The following is a 20,037-nucleotide window of genomic DNA, read 5'->3' on the forward strand; positions in this document are numbered from 1 at the left end:
CTAAATATAAAAAAGGTAAAGCAGTTCTCATAAAGCAGAGTGGTTTTATGTGTTGTCAAAGGCTTTCATGGCCGGGATCGCAGGGTTGTTGTATGTTTTCCGGACTGTATGGCCATGTTACAGAAGTATTCTCTCCTGACGTTTCGCCCACATCTATGGCAGGCATCCTCAGAGGTTGTGAGGCATGGAGAAATTAGGCAAGGAAGGCTAATCTATATCTGTGGAGAGTCCAGGGTGTGAGAAGAGTTCTTTGTCAGTTGGAAGCCAGCGTGAATGTTGCAGTTAATCACATTAATTAGCATTGGAAAGGTTCGTCTCTTGCCTGGGGGGGCATCCTTTGTTCAGAGTCATTAGCTGTCCCTGGAGCTCCTCTGCCCTCAGAGTGTTGCTTCCCATCTACTGTTCTGATTTTTTAGTTTTTTAATACTGGTAGCCAGATTTTGTTCATTTTCATGGTTTCCTCCTTTCTGTTGAAGTTGTCCACATGCTTGTGTATTTCAATGGCAGAACAAGGCCCCAAACCAACATCAAATTCTTTCTGAAGTGACTAAATATATATTTCTCCCTACTTTGAGCATCTCTTGGGCTCCTATAGTCTTTTAAGTTAAAAAAAAAACCCTTCCAAAATTTGAAGCCATCTATTTGGGTGGCCGAGGGTGCATCTATGGAATGCCGTTTGGCATTACTTTAACTGCCATGGCTCAATGCAGTGGACTCATGGGGATTGTAGTTTAGGGAGTCTGGATGAGCAGTTTAAAGACCCTTCCCTAAACTACAAACTCCAGAATTCTGAAGGAGGCGGTCACAGCAGTTAAAATAGATTGAAGTGGGAATGGGGATGAAGTCCCATGATCTTTGGCCTGCCCTGCCAAACGGTGATGGTGTCTCAGCAAAAGGACAACTCCCAGGATCCCATAGCATTGAGCCATAGCAGTTAAAGTGGTGTCAAACTGGATCAATTCTACAGAGTAGATGGACCTTGTGATAGCGATTCCTTTGCTTTCTAATGGGTCAGTGTGCACAAACCTTGTTTTTTGTGCACAGAATTGTATAAAACTATCTTCAAGCTATGTGATGCAGTAATGTGGTGCAAGAAATAAATAGGGAATATGTGCAATTGACAATTGGAAAGGCTTCTGTTTATGATTTTGGATCATGTGGTTTTAATGTTTGTATTAGGATGTTTTAATTCTATGTCTTAATGTTTAAATGTTGCTTATGTTGAATGTCCCTGGTGGTGGCGCAGTGTGTTAAAGCACTGAGCTGCTGAACTTGCAGACCGAAAGGTCCCAGGTTCAAATCCAGGGAGCAGAATGAGTGCCCGCTGTTAGCCCCAGCTCCTGCCAACCTAGCAGTTCAAAAACATGCAAATGTGAGTAGATCAATAGGTACCGCTCCGGCGGGAAAATAACGGCACTCCATGCAGTCATGCCGGCCACATGACCTTGGAGGTGTCTACGGACAACGGCGGCTCTTCGGCTTAGAAATGGAGATGAGCACCAACCTCCAGAGTCGGTCACGACTGGACTTAACGTCCTTTTTTATGTTGAATGGTCTGAATGATTTCATATCATAAGTTATATGTTTTTCTTTAGATATTATGATTTGGTTTTTGCATGTATGTTTGGCATTGAATTTGCCATTAGTATGTTGTAAACCCAAGATGGATGGATGGTATCCTTGAAGTGACTGGCTTGACCCTGAAGGAACTGGGGGCAACCACGGCCGAAAGGGGTCCATGAGGTCACGAAGAGTCGGAGAGGACTGAGTGAATGAACACACACACATGTTGTAAACAGCTTTGAGTTCCCCCAAGGGTGTGAAAAGTAAATAAGTAAATAATAACAATAAATGTGTATATGGCAAGCATGGGCAAACTTGGACCCTTCAGGTGTTTTGGACTTCAGCTCCCACAATTCCTGGCCTCAGGCCGCTTACGCGACTGAAGGGGAAAAGGAGGGCCCGAGGCCAGGAATTGTGGGAGTTGAAGTCCAAAACACCTGAAGGGCCCAAGTTTGCCCATGCCTGGTATAAGGTGTATCTCAAACATCAATTAATTTTGTGTTTAGACTTGGGTCCCATTCTCAAGATACCTCATTATGTATGTACAGTACTTGCAAATACGGATCGGATAAGGGATATGCGACTCCACCTGGTGCAACTCGTGTTTTGTTGAGGACGCCTAGCAAAATACCACCATGCAGATAATCCTCCAACGCGTAATATCACAGGAGGAAAAGCACCGCATTAAGGAGAAAACCGAGGAAAACCCCGAATGACTTGCGTTCTTGCCGAGGTCTGTGTTTCCACCCGAGTCAACGCAGAGCGGCGCACAGGAGAAAGCAGGCCGGCGCGGGAAGAGACGCCGTTACCACGGCAACCGCGAGCTGCTCAAAGCAGAGAGAGAGAGATCACATCGTAAGCGAGCGCTTCCATTCCCCCCCGTTTTGCTGCTTAGTTCTTTATTTGTGTCAGGGGGAGTTCGCCTTCTTCCTGCCTGGAAGGACCTAACTTAGGCGTAGCTTTTCCCAAGAACGTGTGAGGAAAACGCCTCTTGTCCCTCCTGCCCGCTTGACTGCTAGGGAAATGCCAAGCAATAGGACTTCCTCAGAATCCGGCCTAGAAAAGGGCCTATTTTCAATCCCTTTGCTCCTCGTTCTTGGCAAGACGGGGCAGTTCTGGTAGACAAGAAGAACGAGCGGGAAAGGATAAAGTTTACCCAAACCTTAACGTACCCTGTGTTTGTGTGTTTGTGTGTGTGCATATCTATCTATCTATCTATCTATCTATCTATCTATCTATCTATCTATCTATCTATCTATCTATCTATGTCTTCAGCCTATTGGCCATCTTTCAGAGATACTTTGTGCTTTCATGCATAACAGGAGGTTGGACTAAATGACCCATTTGGTCCCTTCCAACTCTATTATTCTAGGATTCTATTACTAAATATAGAACTGGAGTGTAAGACAAACCAGCCTTTTTGGGATCCTCTTTATCTTTCCCCTCTTCCTGTCTGAACCCTTTAAAACTTAAGGTAAAGGCTTTCCCTGACGGGGGGGGGGGGGGAGAGGGGGAGGGAGGTCTGGGTGAGAGAGGATCTACCCTAGCAAACCTTTTGTATTGTTATCTCAATACACCCATGCATATGGGATATATTGAGCATGGTAATCAAATCATGATATGAATAAATATAACAGTTTAAATAATAAAGGTAAAGCCTTCTCGCGGACCACCCTGAGAATTTCGGGGGGGGGGTGAAGCCCCTCAAGCCCCCTCCCCCCCCACTACATGCCTGCCCTGACATTAAGTCTAGTCATGTCCAACTCCATTTCTAAGACGACTTCCCGCCAGAGTGGTCCCTATTGATCTATCACATTTGCATGTTTTCAAACTTCTAGGTTGTCAGAAGCTGGGGTTAACAGCAGGAGCTCACCCCGCTCCCCAGATTTGAACCGCCAACCTTTTGGTCAACAAGTTCAGCAGCTCAGCAGTTTAACCCATTGAACCACCTATTATCTTTTAAAACCTATTCAAGAAGGATTAGTCCCTAGGCCCCAGTCCCTAGGTCGTCAGATAGTATTCTGTTCTGCACTCACCCACTTCCCCGTCCTGTGATACCCTGTTTGCACTACCCATTGCCCAGTCCTTTTGTAGTTGATTAGGTCCATTTTAGTACTCCTGGCCATTGGACTCCTGAACCTCGCCTGATGGAGTTTCATTGTACTTAGTTTTATATATATATATTATTTTTAGTGTGTTTTATCAGGGTTTCTGTATTTTATGATGTTTTTATTTTATTTTTATTTCTTATTTTTATTTTTAGTATTTATTTTATTTGTTGTCATTTTGTTTATTAAGTTACAGTTATATATTGTCTAATGTTCCTGTGCTGATGTAAACAGTTTGTATGGTTTTCTTTTGGCATTGAATGGTTGCCATATTGTTGGAAACCACCTTGAGTCCCTTTGGGGAGACAGGGCGGTCTATACATGAAGTTTATTAAGTTTTTTTTCTCTCTCTAGCATACTACTGATGGTACAGCTGGACTGGATATGGAAGAGTGCAACTGCATTGCAAAGGCACAGGTGGGGCTTGGAGACGTGTCTGCTCCAACCAGCTTTGGCTGTATCCCTGAAGCACTTGGCTGGCTGGTTGCTAAGGAGAACATTCTCACCACTTGACAACATTGTACACAATATATTGAAAATAACAATTAAATGTCCTAATGATTATAATATTAAATATTCTTAAATAGTGGTCCCTTTGGGGTGAAAAAAGGAGATAAATAAAATTTAGAAACAAAATAGTAAGTAAGCAGCAAAGATTGTTAAAATATATATTGTGCCAAATGTGTTTTTTTCCTTGTGATGTGGAGGGAGGAAGCTGAGAGTATGCCTTTCTGTTCTGTTACTTGAAAACAGAGGGAATAGACAAGTTGTTTGCTTCTGGAAAATTCTTTCATTTTGCAGCCTTGTATGCTGTTTAGGCTATGCTTTTAACCAGAGCTTTCAAAACATTTCTTGTTGGTGACCAACAACAACATGCATCATTTTGCAACACAGTAATTTAGTTTTACTGGCAAAGTGGAGATTAAATCAACCCCTTATAAGAGATACAGACACATAAATATATTGTAATAAAGAAATGAGTGGGGACACAACATTTACATCTTTAAAAATATGTGACTTGTAAGATAAGATACATTTCCAATATTTTTGTAATTTCTCATTACATTCGAGTGACACACCTATACACTGCAGCTGACACACTAATGTGTCACAACACAGTTTGGAAAGCTCTGATTTAAATTAAACATCTTGAAACAAGATGCTTGTGGGCTACCTATTTCTAAACACTAAACAAAGCAGAGGAAGCTTGCCTTCTGGGGCAGTACATCTCCAAATTTGCAGAAGAATGACATATATGCCCAGCTGTAATTTACAATGTGTCAAAATGGGTTTCCTAATGTTGAAGTTCCAACTAATGTTACTTTGTTGTTAACTCATACCAACATATCTCAAATTAATTCTAGTTAGCTATAATAGGGATAGCTATAGCTATAATGCCCAGAATGCATTTATGAACCTTATAGAAGCCAAATAATGGCACCTATATGGCAGTTTGCATGTTGTCATGTTACTTGAAGAGTAAAATTTTAATTTTCCACAATTTATTCAAGCAACATAGTGTAGAGTATATTGAACTTAAATGGAATGACAGGTCAGACTCCACTTTGGCCAGTATAATTATTGTTGGGGTGTTTGGCCCCAGCAGCTGCCCAACAATGAGTAATGCAGATAATAGCTCCCAATAGTAGGGAATTCCGTATCTTCCTATTTGAGCCAGCCTCTGCTCTAAGGCCACTTGTACACAGATTTGTCCTGCATTTTGAGGCCACACAAGGGAGCAAAATCTCACTTCTTAGCAGGTGATGGTGGCCCTCAACCCACCTGCCCCCCATTTCCCCACAAGATAAAGAAATAACTCCTTAACTTCTCTGGAAGCTCTGTCACTTCTGGTTCTGAGTTAGAGTGCAGCTTTATCTGAAACAAACCAAATTCCTATTATCTAATGTGCAGTTTGATTGACCAGGATTATTTCTGTCTTGCAAAGTAGGCTTCAGTTTGTTTGCTGGCTACCAATTCATCACCAACATTAGACTTTGGTTTGAATCCTATTATTAGTTCAAATTTGAATGGTTGTATCAATAAAATTTAGAATGCAAGAAGACATTTTAAATTGGAATGAGAATCATGTGACCCTGCAGATGTTATTGGACTACAATTCTCAGCAGTCCTAGGCAGCAACATCTGGAGGACAGCATGATCCCCACCCTTGATTGAAATGGTGGCATTTGTAGTATTATTAACAGGTCACAGAACTTCTACCCTGCTCAGCTTCATAACCAAAATCAGAAATGACTCTTATGTGGGAAACTGCAAAGCAGTATGTAACAAAATGGTTTTCTGCATGTGACTACCCAAGGATGTGCTTTCACAGATGTACTTAAAATTTTTATATTGAAAATCGATCTTCAGTTTTGGACAGAATTAGCTTTTCAAATATTTTTAAATTAGCTCATTTGAGGCTGGGGCAGAGGATTGAAACAGTAGTATATTCTTTTATCCTGGGAAAATAGCAGGAAGGAAGGAATGTGTTCGCATTTATACACACATTTTATATTTATTAGATAGAATAGATGCCTTCAGGTCATTTTTGACCTACCACATTCTTCTGGCAAAACTGTCACAGGATTTTCTTGGAAAGATTGGTTGAGAAAGAAGTTGCCATTTCCTTCCTCTGAAGTTGCGGTAGAGTCACTTACCAAAGTGCACCCATTGGGTTTCCATGGATGAGCAGAGATTTGAACCCTGGTCTTTCAAATCTTAGTCCAGCACTGCAACCACTACACTACATTGACTCTTCCATAATATGAATTAGGAAAAACAAAAGAAATGTTTAGTTTTCTAAAGTGAGCACCCATGCTGAAAGCCTCCCACAACTGTCCAGTTTGATTTATGGGCATAATTCAAAGTGCTGGTTTTGATCTATAAAACCATATGTGACGTGGGCCCAAGCTATCTGAAGGATGGTAGTTTCATGTTTGAACTTACCCAGGGTCTAAGATCTTCTGGGGAGGGGCACTCCTCTCAATCTTCATAGATTAATTTGGTCGATCTCCCTGTGTGTTCTCCCAAACACTGGAACTCTCTTCCCAGGAAGGCTATTCTGGCTAACTCCCTGAAGATCTTCCTATTTCAACTGGCATTTGGAGACTGATTTATATATAATAGGCTTTCTGTTTTAGTGTGTTAAGCTTTTTATGCTCTTCTTTTCATGTTATAGATCAGTTTTAATTCTATAGGCAGTTTAATACTATCTCAACCTTGTATTTTTATATTGTTAAGTACTTGTTTTTTTTTTTAACTTTATTTATATACCGCCCTATCTCCCGGATGGGACTCAGGGTGGTTTCCAATCATAAAAACAACACAAACATTACATAGCAAACATAATAACACATTATTAAGCAAAGTAAAAATACAATTATAGAAATAAATAACACATGACCTGATCAAGAGGATGGGAACCATAAACCCAATATATTAAAATGTATCATTTTAAGTTAGAGAAATCTTGTGCAATATATTCAGGCCCAGAAATCGGTGGTATTCCAATGTAATTACTGAAAAACCTGCCGACACCACCAGGTCTTCAGTTCCTTACGGAAATTGGATAATGTAGGGGATTGCCTGATCTCTTTTGGCAATGCATTCCAGAGCCGGGGGGCCACTGCCGAGAAGGCTCGTTCCCTCGTCCCCACCAGCCGCACTTGAGACGGTGGTGGGAGCGCAAGAAGAGCCTCCCCGTATGATCTCAAGGTCCGCACTGGCTCATAGGGGGAGATGCGATCACGGAGATAGGTAGGGCCTGAGCCGTACTTGTGGTAGTTTCTTACCTGAAAGCCACTATGTATACTGTTTTGGGGAAAATGTGATGTATAAATAAAGTGACTGATTGATTGTTAAAGCGATACAATTATATTTAGGGCATGTTTAATTTAGTTCCTAAAAAAACAAACAAATCTTTGCAGGCTTATCATAACCTCCCCCCCCCTCTAGATTTAATCTATTTTTCTACTTTTGTAAAATACATTTTTCTACTTCTGTAAAGGTTGGGGTTTCTTTATGTATGGTACTACCTTCCACTTCTTTCTCAGTTAACCCTGTTTTGGCTAAAGGGCAGCTATAACTCAGCATTTGATTCCAATTCTGGTATAAATGATGATCAGTGCACATTTTCCAGACAGCCTCTTTGAGTCTCCTTTGGGAGAGATAAAGTGGTGTATAAATAAATAGAATAATAATAACTCCTGTACTAACACAGGGATGTTGAATAAGGAATTACATAGTAGTATTTGTGTTAGGCCTAATAATCTTACTTGACAAATAGAGGCCGCTGATAAACAAGAAACAGGAGGAAATAAGAAGAGTCTGCAAATACACACAGTGGAGACACACAGTTTATTTATTTCATGTCAAAAAGCATTGCATAACAAATACATTTTAAAAATGATGAAAAAAATAGAGGAAATCACAAAACAATTAAATAGTTTTAGACCAAAAGCGGGCAACAGCAACCGCATTGTCTGTAGCTTTAAGCAGCTCCTCCTCTGTACATGAGGTAGGACATTGTGGGCAAGCATACATATGCGGAGTTGTTTTTTCTGCTCCACAGTCACACAAGGTGGAGGATTCCTCCAGGTAGTGCCACCTCGCCAAGTTGTCTTTAGATCTGCCCAAGACACACAGTGAACCATGTACTATTTCCATAATTACAATCTGTGACTGTATGGTGGGTGTAAATGGATTTCTAACTTATCTTTTATGACTGTGAGTGGAGATGGTGTGGTTGTTGCTTGTAGAACTAGGGCTTAAGGAGGTTTTACAGTTCAAAAGAGCAGTACAGTGAAAAACATACAAGTGAACGTTTAAATAGAATTAAACTATTCTATTTCAGTGGATTCAAGCTGCAAGAAAAAAGATTCTGCCTAAATATTATGAAGAACTTCCTGAGGGTTAGAACTATTTGACAGTGGAATAAGCTGCCCCAGAGTGCGGTAGTGGTTCCTTCTCTGGAGATTTTAAAGCAGAGGCTGGATGGCCATCAATCAGGAGTGCTTTGATTGTATGTTCCTACATGGTAGAAGTTTGACTGGATGGCCCTTGTGGTCTCTTCCAACTCTATGATTTAATGAAAAACTAGTCACAATATTAAAACATTTCAGATTTGTAATTAAAACGATAAAATGCAATTACAAAGATTAAAAAGCTGTTTAAAACAGCATGTTTTGAACAATACAGTACCATCTAGCCTCACCTTTACAAACTTTATGTTGGAATGAAAAAGGCTTCTGCCTGTCAGCAGAAGGTGTTGTTGAACTGCAGTTCTCATTGCACCTCACCATTGGCTATACTGATTAATGCTGATGGGAGTTGCAGTCTAACCGCAACTGAAGGACCACACATTTTTCATCTGTATTCAATGAGATGATGAACTGTAGAATCAATCTGGATTGTACATTTGCACAGGAAATTGTTTCTCCTATAGAAGTTAATGGGAAGGCTTTAAATGCATACATAGGTTGTAAAACTGTAGCTATCATGTGGAAATAATGTGACTTATCTACTAAATGTGTTTATCATGATAGATACATCTGGTAATAAAATCAGTCTGTTTGAATAATGCTTGTTTCAAAAATTTATACCAATGTATATAGCATGTAGGAAATTATTTAGGACCTATATTTTAGACAATGTTTGATTTTTGTTGATTGTATATAATAAGGCTTTATGGCTGAAGATTGGGATAGAAAATACTTTAAATGAATTGTAAAGAAAATAATAGTGTATTGTTTGAAATACATTGCAGGACACATTCAGTGCAATCTTTTTTTAAAGCTCATTAGCAATATCTTTAATGAGTTTCTTTTTTAGTGGTAGATAGTTAAAGTAACAGACAAGTGACAGATTGTTTGTCTTTAATGATTTCCCTATTTCAGGCCCATTACAAAGCAATTAGAAATCTGACAGCATTTTCACTCTGCATTACTGATTATCTAAAGTGATGAGAAAGTAGAGGTGATGAATATTAATTGTATATTTTCATATGATTATCATAAATTATTACCTTGTCTAATGTGTTGCAGGTGTATTAAGAGCAAAAGGAAGAAATTCAGTCAGATACGATAATTTGAAAGATAGCAAGATTTGGTTTATGCTGTTGTTAATAGTGCCAAATTATTGCTATCTTTCCCCTATTAAAATATTGAATGTTTAATCTGAATTCCAAGATGTAATGTTACTCAGCTGTTAACTCCTAGGCTATTATTATTTTATAATTTTTTGGAACTTGCTTGCATTGCAATATAAATACAAATTACATCACACAATAGTATAAAACATTGAACAAAATCTGCAGTTTACAACTATATATTAGCTATCTTTTGTCAGCATAGAATCAGATGGTGGGATATATAAAATGAAGGCTTTCAAAATTTAAGTTTCAAAATCTTATCAATACTAATGTTAATAACTTTTCAGTCTGAACTTGTGTATATAAGATAATTCCAATAATGTAGTATCAAATATTTAAGTTCTGTTTAAACCTGAAAACAACAGCGAAATGAGCAGCAGTACTCAAGTATTGACTTTTAAAGAGGAAGTGGAGATGGGCTTTGCTGTTGTGAAATATCAAAAGGAAAAAATTTGAAATTTATAAGTGGTATTTAACACTAGTGGGAAAAAAGAAACGAAAAGGAAGTGTTGGTTTGTTAGAAAAAATGCTTGTGTCATGCAGATAATATTTGTAAAATAGTGGGTTTTATATGTTGTTTTCTTTCTGTAAAATACATGGCAAAGTTAACTCTGAATTAGTAGATAAAATGTTTCTGATACAGGTTGAGTATTCCTTATCTGAAATGCTTGGAATCAGAAATGATTTGGATTTCATTTTTCAGATTTTTGAATATTTGCACCTACATAATGAGATACCTTAGAAGTCAAAACTGAATCTAAACATAAAATTTAGTTACGTTTCTCAAACCTTTTATGTACATAGCCTGAAGGTAATTTTATATACGATATTTTAAATAATTTTGTGTACACTTAATCATTTACAGTAGTCACTATCTCAGTCACCCTTGTGGACAATTTTGGGTTTTGGAGCATTTCAGATTTTAGATTTCTGGATAAGAGATGCTCAACCTGTAGTATTATTTTTGTGCAATGAATGCTCAGTAGCTTATGGAATGTAGTCAAAGTACATGCTTACAAACTTCATGCACAGAATATTAAATAAACATCAATTCAGTAACATTTAGATTTTTAAAAATTGGATGCATAGATTGCATTATTGTTAATTAATTTTATGTGACAATCTTGTTTTTATTTTCATATTTTAGTTTGCATTATGTTTATTTAAAAAGTTAGCAATGTATAAAACCCATGTGTTTAGTATATTGTTGTTAATCATTCTATTATTTTATGCCTCTAAAGCCTGCTCTTAAACAATATGTCATTGCTCTTGTTCAGATTGATATGAATGAAATGTTCAGGTAATGTTTTGTCAGCTACCACATAAATTACTTGTTAACTCCAGACAGCTACTGCTTTTTAATCAGAGTAGTATTCAAGTAGAGCTATAAAAATACTGTCTGGCATTTATATTACAAAGCCATTCTAATTCATGTTTATGGGCTGAGAGCAAATGAAGAATTTCTTGCAGCAGTAGTGTATTTTCATGTTATAATTCAATATATTGTTGATCACCATTATATTATTGTTATGCCCCTGAAGCCTGTTCTGAAACAGTTCTGAAACAGCATGTCATCACTCTTGTTCAGACTGGTATATATTCTACACAAAAGTACAATTTGAGTGGTTTATTTGCATCCATGCAGACTGCTGCCAATATGGTATGCCTACTACATGCGTTTATATTTTCGCCAAAGGACTATAGCCATTGAAATAGATCTCTGAGATGTTTGTAAAAGTTAGTGCAATGGAAGTAGAATCCATGTTCATGGCAGTAGAAATGGATGTGTGATGCTTCTGCTGCTGTTAAAGGCTGCGGTAGGACACAGTCAGCCTTCAATCACAGGTAATCATGAACATTTGAGTTTCTTCAAAGGGCTGTTCTTTGCCTATCAAGACATAAAATAAGAGAGATCTTCATCTTAAATATAATGTTAGGAAATGTCATTTCACAGAAGTGTATAAAAAGGCTCAAGAGCGACAGGTTTCTAACAAGCTTTCAGTTCAAGTAGGATACTCCTCTTTCTTCTCTTGGAAAAACATCTCAGTTAGAATACGAATAGCAAATAATAGATTTACAATTCAGATTTACAAGAGGGAAAGTATGTTGTAACTCTGTTTTGACAAACACACACAAGAGAGAGAGAAGAGAATGTAAATATAAATGGAATGTTTTATGCTAAAATGTAAGTGCTACAGACAATCAAGCAAAGGTACCTGAAGAGACTTGTAAAGCAGAATAATCCCTGGAGAAACAGTTTAGGGGTCTCTATTTGCTTTACATCTCTATGTATTGGTGTATTCTATATACATCTATATAGATTCTTAAATATATGTTCATGTCCTCAGGAATGTAATTAAATCATAGAATTGAAAAGGCTTACACTATTTTTCAGTAACATGTCTTACATCAGTATTCCTCATTTCATGTTTCCATAAGCATGAGGGAAGAATAGAATATCTGTGTGTATATGTGTGCTTGTGGAGAGAGAAAAAGAGAGAGAGAGAGAACATGTGTAACTCTTCTGTAGTTTAGATGCTGAAGGACAACTGTTGAAGGCAGATCTTGGAGGATAGGGGACTGCATTAACTGCACTTTCAACCTCTCTACAAAAAATCTGCTCCCAAATACCTTCATGAGAGTGCAGGAGGCATTTTCCAAATTTGTTTGGACCTCCTGAGCCAGGGGAGGTCTTTTTTGCAATGTAACTTGTGAGTAGTTTCTTATTTAAAAACGGCTTTTCATGGTCTTAAAATAGCCCAGATTCCTTATCCCCACTCCACCCCCCACAAAAAAACCCATGGCAGAAATTAGGAATACATTTGAGGGCAAAATAATGTTTGACCCTTGGGGTCCACATACAGCCCACAGGCTGCCAATTGACCTCATCTGCTGTAGACTCTGAAAGTACTGTTAATTTTTAATAGAAATAGCCATGGCTTTCTAAAACAAGTTTGAACATTCGAATTCTTAGAAATGCTAGGTTTCTCCTGCAACTATAGATATTATCTGCTTTTTATTCTTACTCAATGAAAAATAAAAATATATTATGTTTTTATGACTTGCTTTTAGTGTCTGATTATTGGTTTTATTGGTTTTATTGTTTTGTTTTTTGTTTTGTTCGGGCTTGGCCCCATGTAAGCCGCCCCGAGTCCCTTCGGGGAGATGGGGCGGCGTATAAGAATAAAATTATTATTATTATTATTATTACTATTATTATTATTATTATTATCATCATCATCATCATCATCATCATCATCATCATTGCAAGTGTCCAAATAAGCAAGCAAGCAATAGCCAAAAAAGTGTAGTCAGTGTTGAAAAATTCACAATATTGCAGCAAAATTATATTTTGCTGCAGGGCTACTCCTTTTGCATGGAGTTTTTGGTCCTAGCATGTACAGTAGAGTCTCACTTATCCAACATTCTGGATTATCCAACGCATTTTTGTAGTCAATGTTTTCAATATATCGTGATATTTTGGTGCTAAATTCGTAAATACAGTAATTACTACATAGCATTACTGCATATTGAACTACTTTTTCTGTCAAATTTGTTGTGTAACATGATGTTTTGGTGCTTAATTTGTAAAATCATAACCTAATTTGATGTTTAATAGGCTTTTCCTTAATCTCTCCTTATTATCCAACATATTCGCTTATCCAACGTTCTGATGGCCCGTTTACGTTGGATAAGTGAGACTCTACTGTACTTTCAGCCTAAAAAGGAAATTCTTTCTCAGGATGTAACTTCATCCATGCTTTCTACCTTGTCGCATTAACTGTGCAATTTAACAATGTTATGTATGTTAAATTAATAAACATATAGAGCTTAGATAGAATAACAAATGTGTTTCTTTTATCCATTTTGTTCCTTGGTGTACAGGTCTACATATTTTAATACAGATCTATGACACCTGTGTAAGTAAAGGAATTGTTCACATACTTTGGAAAACTCTAAATATATCTATGCTAGAAAAACAGGCATGTTTAGTGTCACTATGATTACTTGTTAGCTCAAACTGCAATTTAAAGACAGCAGAGTGTTGGGAGTGTTGTTGCTACTGCTTGTAAGCATGATAGATGGACAATATTTCACAGTTTACATTAAAAACATATTTGTGAGAAAAGTCATTATGCAAAGATTTATTAGAAGTTTGGATATTAACATTATGTTTAATTTTTAATTGGCTTTTTTCAAGATAATTGGGTATATTTCCACATGTTTGTGAAATGAGGGCACTGGGTTAATTGTCTTTGATGCATATGAAAATATGAAATAATTCTGACATTATTAACATTTGTCTTCTGATATACTTTCTTTTTAAAATATAAACATATTTTGCTAGATATAAATAGCAGGTCATTTACATTCCCTGAATCTCCTTCATTATATCTTTCGCTAACTATTTGACACTGAACAAGTCTATAGTTTGTATTACTAGTTCCATTTATGAAGTGAAGAGAAATTTGTTTTGTGATATGCATGTATGTATGTAAATAAGGAGTTATAACAAGATATACCGGAACCTCTACTTAAGAATGTCACAACTTAAGAGCAGCCTGGGATTTGCTTTGACATAAGAGTACTTTTTGAGTTAAGTGCTAGTGCGAGAGTACAGAGCTTTAGGGCTTCAAGGAAACAGCCTCTGTGACTTGTGCCTCTGTACCTCGTGCCCTTGTCTGCTTTGGGAGATTGCTGTCTTCTTTGCTCTTGTCTGCTTTGAAGAACTTTGGGTTAGTTGATTTTGTGTGGTTTTTATTCCTGGTATGTTTGGCTTCATGAAAAGAGGGAACAAGAGAAGGAGGAAGGCTGGAATGAGTACAGTATAAAGACAATGATGCTTCTGCTTCTTGACTTTGTGCTTCTTTGTCACAGCTTTGTGCTTCCACCATTTCAAAGTCAATCTTTCTTTTTTATTGTTTCATTCGAATGTGCTTTGCCCTGCAAATTACACTGGCCAACACACACTTTGTTGTCTCAAATATGCTTTATTGCCACAATGTTGTGCTTCTATCATTTTAAACTTGATCTTTCTTTTTTTTGATTCTACTTGAATATGCATGTATACATTATTTGTTATCTATAAAGTACATTTTCTTATTTAAAAACACATAACAAATTATGTGGGGAGGGCGGTCGGGTGGCTAGAACAGATTAATAGCATTTCAGTGGGGAAATTTGCTTTGAGATAAGAGCAATTTGAGTTAAGAGCTCAGTCACGGAACAAATTAAACTCTTAAATCAATGTATCACAGGGTGCATATCTAATTCAGATCATTTACATCCATTCATTCCAATAATATCCATTTGCCAACAAAATGTAGATCTACATAAAGTCTACAAAGTATACGAAAGTATTAATACAGGAGTATTATTGAAGTGCAATAATCATCAGCCAAGCAAGCATACCCAATTGTGATGGATAATAGAAAAAGCAGCCTAATATAATACACTATGCGATAACTTGCCCCATTCTGTTCTAATTAAATTCTAGTGGTAGAACAAGTATAAAATAAAACATGGCAAAGCAGAGAAAGAGGAGTCTATGGAACCTGTCCTTTGTGTCTGCGCTTGAGATATATTGAGTTTCTAAGTGTGTTTAGGAATCTAACTTTAGAAAAACTGATCTTCAGATATTCTAAACAGACACTGCCGCTGACATAGAGCAATGTCATTGAGATATGTTCACTTGATCTAGATTTCTAGAAATCTAGAGTCTAGAAAAGGAAACTGATTTGAGAAACCTTTAAAATCTTCTGTAGGGCTAATAGCCAATATAAAATTATGTTGTACAAAAACTGTATCATGAAAAGAAGAGGAAATGTTTTATTTGAACTGTGCAACTGGTATAAAGCCTTTGTGTACGCATGATAAAGATTTATCTATATATTCAAAGGAAGAAATGTGCTAGATACACCTATGGTATCTATAGGCATGTGGGCTCTATAAAGCTATAGCAGACACCACCAGGACTGTGGTGCTATTCAATTTCTGAATGGATTAAGGGAGAAAAAATACTTTTGAAAACTGCTAGTCTTTTTCCAAAGCCTATTCTGCATTGATAGGAAATAGGGGTGGAGTCATCATTAAAAGAACAAGCAGCACCTGGAGATTCATTTGCCCAACACTTCACAATAATAGAAAGGGCAAAGGCCCATTTTATGCTAACATAATGAAGCTGTTTCCTTGTTTTGAGGCTGGTCCCTAGTCAGATGACATGTGTGCAAAATGCTTGTACATGGTCTAGTTTTAGATATTTTTTTCTGAATTCTCTCGTAGTCTATGAAATCATTCTGTATTCAATCCTCTCATGCTAAATGTTTTACTTATACTGTATGTTGTATTCTAAATGTAATGTTACACCAAAGAGTAGAGGAGTAGCTTTGAGGAAAGGGCAGGGTATATAAAAAAGAAAGAGGATAGGATGGGGAGATCAGTTCTTGGAACAATTAATCTAATTTTGTTCGGCAGACTTTTCATTTGTACAATTTATTATTTGACATCAAATATTTTAATTTGATTTATTTGTACTCCAATTTAAAATGATTATTTTAAGAAATTGCCATATTTCTAAAGAGGGAACCTGAGAAAACAAAGAAATTCCTGGCTAAAAATTGCATTTTTAGCTAAAAACTGCACCTTGTTTTCATTTAAGAATGTGAACCGTGAACACATCAAAGCTAATCATGTCATTTGCATTCTAAACCTTTTTGTGTCTCAGTCTAGACTTTATGTTAACATCACCGCTCAGATTAAGAGGCATGAAAGATTAGTAAGGATTACACTTGGCAATAAAAAAATGGATACTACATGTGCCACTATATCTTGCTGTGTCATAATACCATAAATAGTTTAATAAAAATAGTACGTATTTGCAGTTTCATTGATCATTTAATGACCGAATATGGCAATGTATATCAAAATATTATGCTACTTTGAAAAAAAAATCTAAAACTTTCTTTTAATGCCCTGACCTAATAAAATAACTTTGTTGCAGTATCCACTGTCAAGTAATCACAAAAAACAAAGAAGAATATTGAATTGCTATTTGCTTATTTAACTGATCTTATTTTGTGTTACAACTTCACACTGTATCCACAAGCTAGGATGCTTACTTTCAGTTTTATTCACTTAGAGAAACTTATAGTTGAAATCTGATTGCATATTTTCTTTTTTACTAAGCAGGAATCAGAAAATATTGAAACAGAAAGTACTGAGTTGGATTATGCTCTCTCACCTGAAAGTTCAGAAAAAAATTATGAAGTTTCAACCCCATTATCATCTTCATCTGAAATGTGTAGAAGTACCACTGCTATAAAAAAGTAAGTGATTGCAGTCAATTGACCCTTAGCTTTCTTCTTATGTATCCACATAAGGAACAACCATTCATTTAATCCCTATATTTGCCTATTAAACAAGCTGATAAATATTTATCAGATTCTGCAATTTCAACTGGCCCTCATTTCTCCTTCAACCCCTCTTCTTCTTATTGGAAAGTATTAGACTGCAATGTATTCTGTCTCATTTTTATTGAAATGTTACATAACTTGTTACCTCCTTCTTTTGCTATAACCACTGTGTGTAATAATAATAATATAATAATAACTTTATTTTTATACCCCGCCTCTATCTCCCCGAAGGGGACTCAGGGCGGCTTACATGGGGCCAAGCCCGAATAAAAACAGTAGCAGTATAAAACACAGCAATAGACAACAACTTGCACAATAAAAAAATAAAAAAATAAAATAAAACAAAACATTAGCCAATAAAAAAACAAGAACTAATAAAAACATGGATTAAAACTGAGAGATTGTAAAAGTAGACTGGGTAAAGTACCACTGGGCAGTTTAATTTCTTCCCTTCTATAATTTAAAACATAAATGCAACTGAGGAATTTTTTCCTGTATGCTTAACTCTTTTTGTCTGTGTTACATTGAGCACATTTTTTTTCAAAAGCATGTTTAGCTTTTTATAATAATAAAATACTTAATATTCTGTATTGAATGAGAATACAAGAAGAGTCACACCAGATCAGACAAAAGGCCCATATAGTCCAGCATTTTATTCCCACTGTGTTCAATGTAATATCTGTGGGAAGCCCACAAGTAGGATGTGAGACCAATGGCACCTTCTTTCTCATGTTCCACAGGAACTGGTATGCTAGCTGTATGTTGCTGTTGATGTTAGAGGTCGTATATAGTCATAATGACTAGAAGATCTTGATAGTTGGTCTACACTTAATTTTAAGTCTAATAATAATAATAATAATAATAATAATAATAATAATAATAATAATAATAACTTTTATTTCTATCCCACCCTATCTCCCCAATGGGGACTCAGGGCAGTTCACAACATACAGCGACAAACATTCAGTGCTGTAAAGTGCGACCAAAAGCAAACAAACCATAAATCAACTAATAACACATTAGACATCAACATAGGAGAATAGTGAAACATGACAACAAATTAGGCAAATTGTTGGGCTAGTATAGATGTAGGGGAGTGAGCTTCAACTTTTATGTGTAACCCTGTTTAATCTAACATGCACTAATCATTTCTACATATATAAAACTGGGTTATAATGTGTGCTTTAGATGCAAGGAATGATAAGAAAAATAAAAATGCAATATAATTGTAATACATAAAAATATTGAATATTACCTTCGCATTAATCATCTCAGTACCTGGTAGCTTTGTCATGTGTAATATCAGTTCAGTAATGGTTCAAGAAAAATTTGAATGTATGAGATCATCTTATGTTTGAGATCCAGGAATACATGAGGAACAGGTACATTTTTTTTTGGCTACTCAATCAGTAAAATTAGTGTGTGTTGGGACTCGTAAAGTGCTAGCTAAACAGTTACTTTATTATGAACCAAAAGGGAAACTTGTACGTGGATTGTGGTCTTGTACTTCTCCTTGATCAAGAGGATATGTATATGATATGGGAAAGCCAATATATATTTAATGAGGGAGTTATTAGTGTCTTGAGTATAGTTCCCTTCCAGGATTTAGCAGTGCCCCAATTCTTCAGAGATAAGTTCTAATGGTTGTAGAGTCATTTTCATTGCCCACCCTAAAAAAGATTTTGTAGATACTGACCACATAAGTTGTTGATGCACATCCTTCATGCACATCTTTGAGAAGGTCTGGAAAGATAGTTGGAAGAGCTGCTATCAGTTTAACTAGAAAGATCAATGGTCTGACTTGGTATAAGTCAGGTTCATGCATTGCATATGTTTTTATTTTATTTTATTTAAGATGATGGGCTCTGATTTTTCTCTTATCTTAATTGTATCAACATTAGCTATTAACTTCACTCGAAAAGGGGAAAGAGTGTTTGCCCAGTGTCTGCTTTGATTGTGTTTATATCACAATGTCATGGATTTCTGAGTTAGAAAAGGATTTATATTTTTTATAGGATGGGGCCTATTAGGCATCACCTCCATGATACCATCCAGATTAGAAGACAATCTACTTCCCCACTTCTTATTTAAGCCAATTGAGGCATTTTTATTGCTGTCACCACTAGGTAGATTTGGATGAGAAAGGAAAGTGCCTGGAAGTGAAGAAAGCAGCTGGTGCTAGGATGAATTTTATATTAGTCTGGGGAGATAGACCCTTTGATTTCACCATTGTGAACACTTTGTTTCTGATTGTTGGCATTAATGTTGCTTCAAGGAAAAGGACATTTGGGTAGGGGTCTCATAGGAAAAAGGTGTTTCGTAAACATAGTTGCCTTCCCCATTCTCATCCTACCTCTCAGGCTCACACTGGCAAGACAGTTCAGGAAAATAAAAGACAAACCGTCACAAACATGTGGAACATTGTTATCACACATTGAGAAAATTTATGGAGGATAGATCTGTCAGTTGATATTAGCCATGATAGCAACAGATGGAACCTCTGTTTTCACAGACGGTACAGTCCTGATTGCCAGATGGTGGGGGACACATAACAGTGAGAATTATATTTCTATCTTGCCATATTTTGATTTTTCCAGGGAGATCTGCCTGGTCACTGTTGCTGGACAAGACATACTTTTTGTCTGATTGAGTAAGATAATATTCTTTTGAATTTTTGTTCCTTTTGGTGTCAAATAATATTCATTTATTTGAAAGAAAGAACTCTCGGTTGGACAATTTTACAACTCTAGACTCTCATCTGAACATTAAAAATATTTGAAACTGTCATTTAAAAAGTAGTATCATA

General features: G+C 36.6%; 1 protein-coding gene across 1 annotated transcript in view; it reads left to right on the forward strand.

Annotated features, from left to right (window-relative positions):
- The first annotated feature begins 2,288 nt into the window (after positions 1-2,288).
- Positions 2,289-20,037, forward strand: part of dcdc1 (doublecortin domain containing 1) — a 366,393-nt gene continuing 348,644 nt past the window's right edge. Inside the window, exons 1-3 of the mRNA XM_062979386.1 lie at positions 2,289-2,418; positions 4,026-4,088; positions 17,008-17,144. Coding sequence (XP_062835456.1) covers positions 4,056-4,088; positions 17,008-17,144 — 170 coding nt within the window. The 5' untranslated portion in view covers positions 2,289-2,418; positions 4,026-4,055. The remainder of the gene's footprint in view (positions 2,419-4,025; positions 4,089-17,007; positions 17,145-20,037) is intronic.

Source organism: Anolis carolinensis, chromosome 1 (genome assembly GCF_035594765.1).
Source record: "Anolis carolinensis isolate JA03-04 chromosome 1, rAnoCar3.1.pri, whole genome shotgun sequence".
Classification (NCBI taxonomy): domain Eukaryota; kingdom Metazoa; phylum Chordata; class Lepidosauria; order Squamata; family Dactyloidae; genus Anolis; species Anolis carolinensis.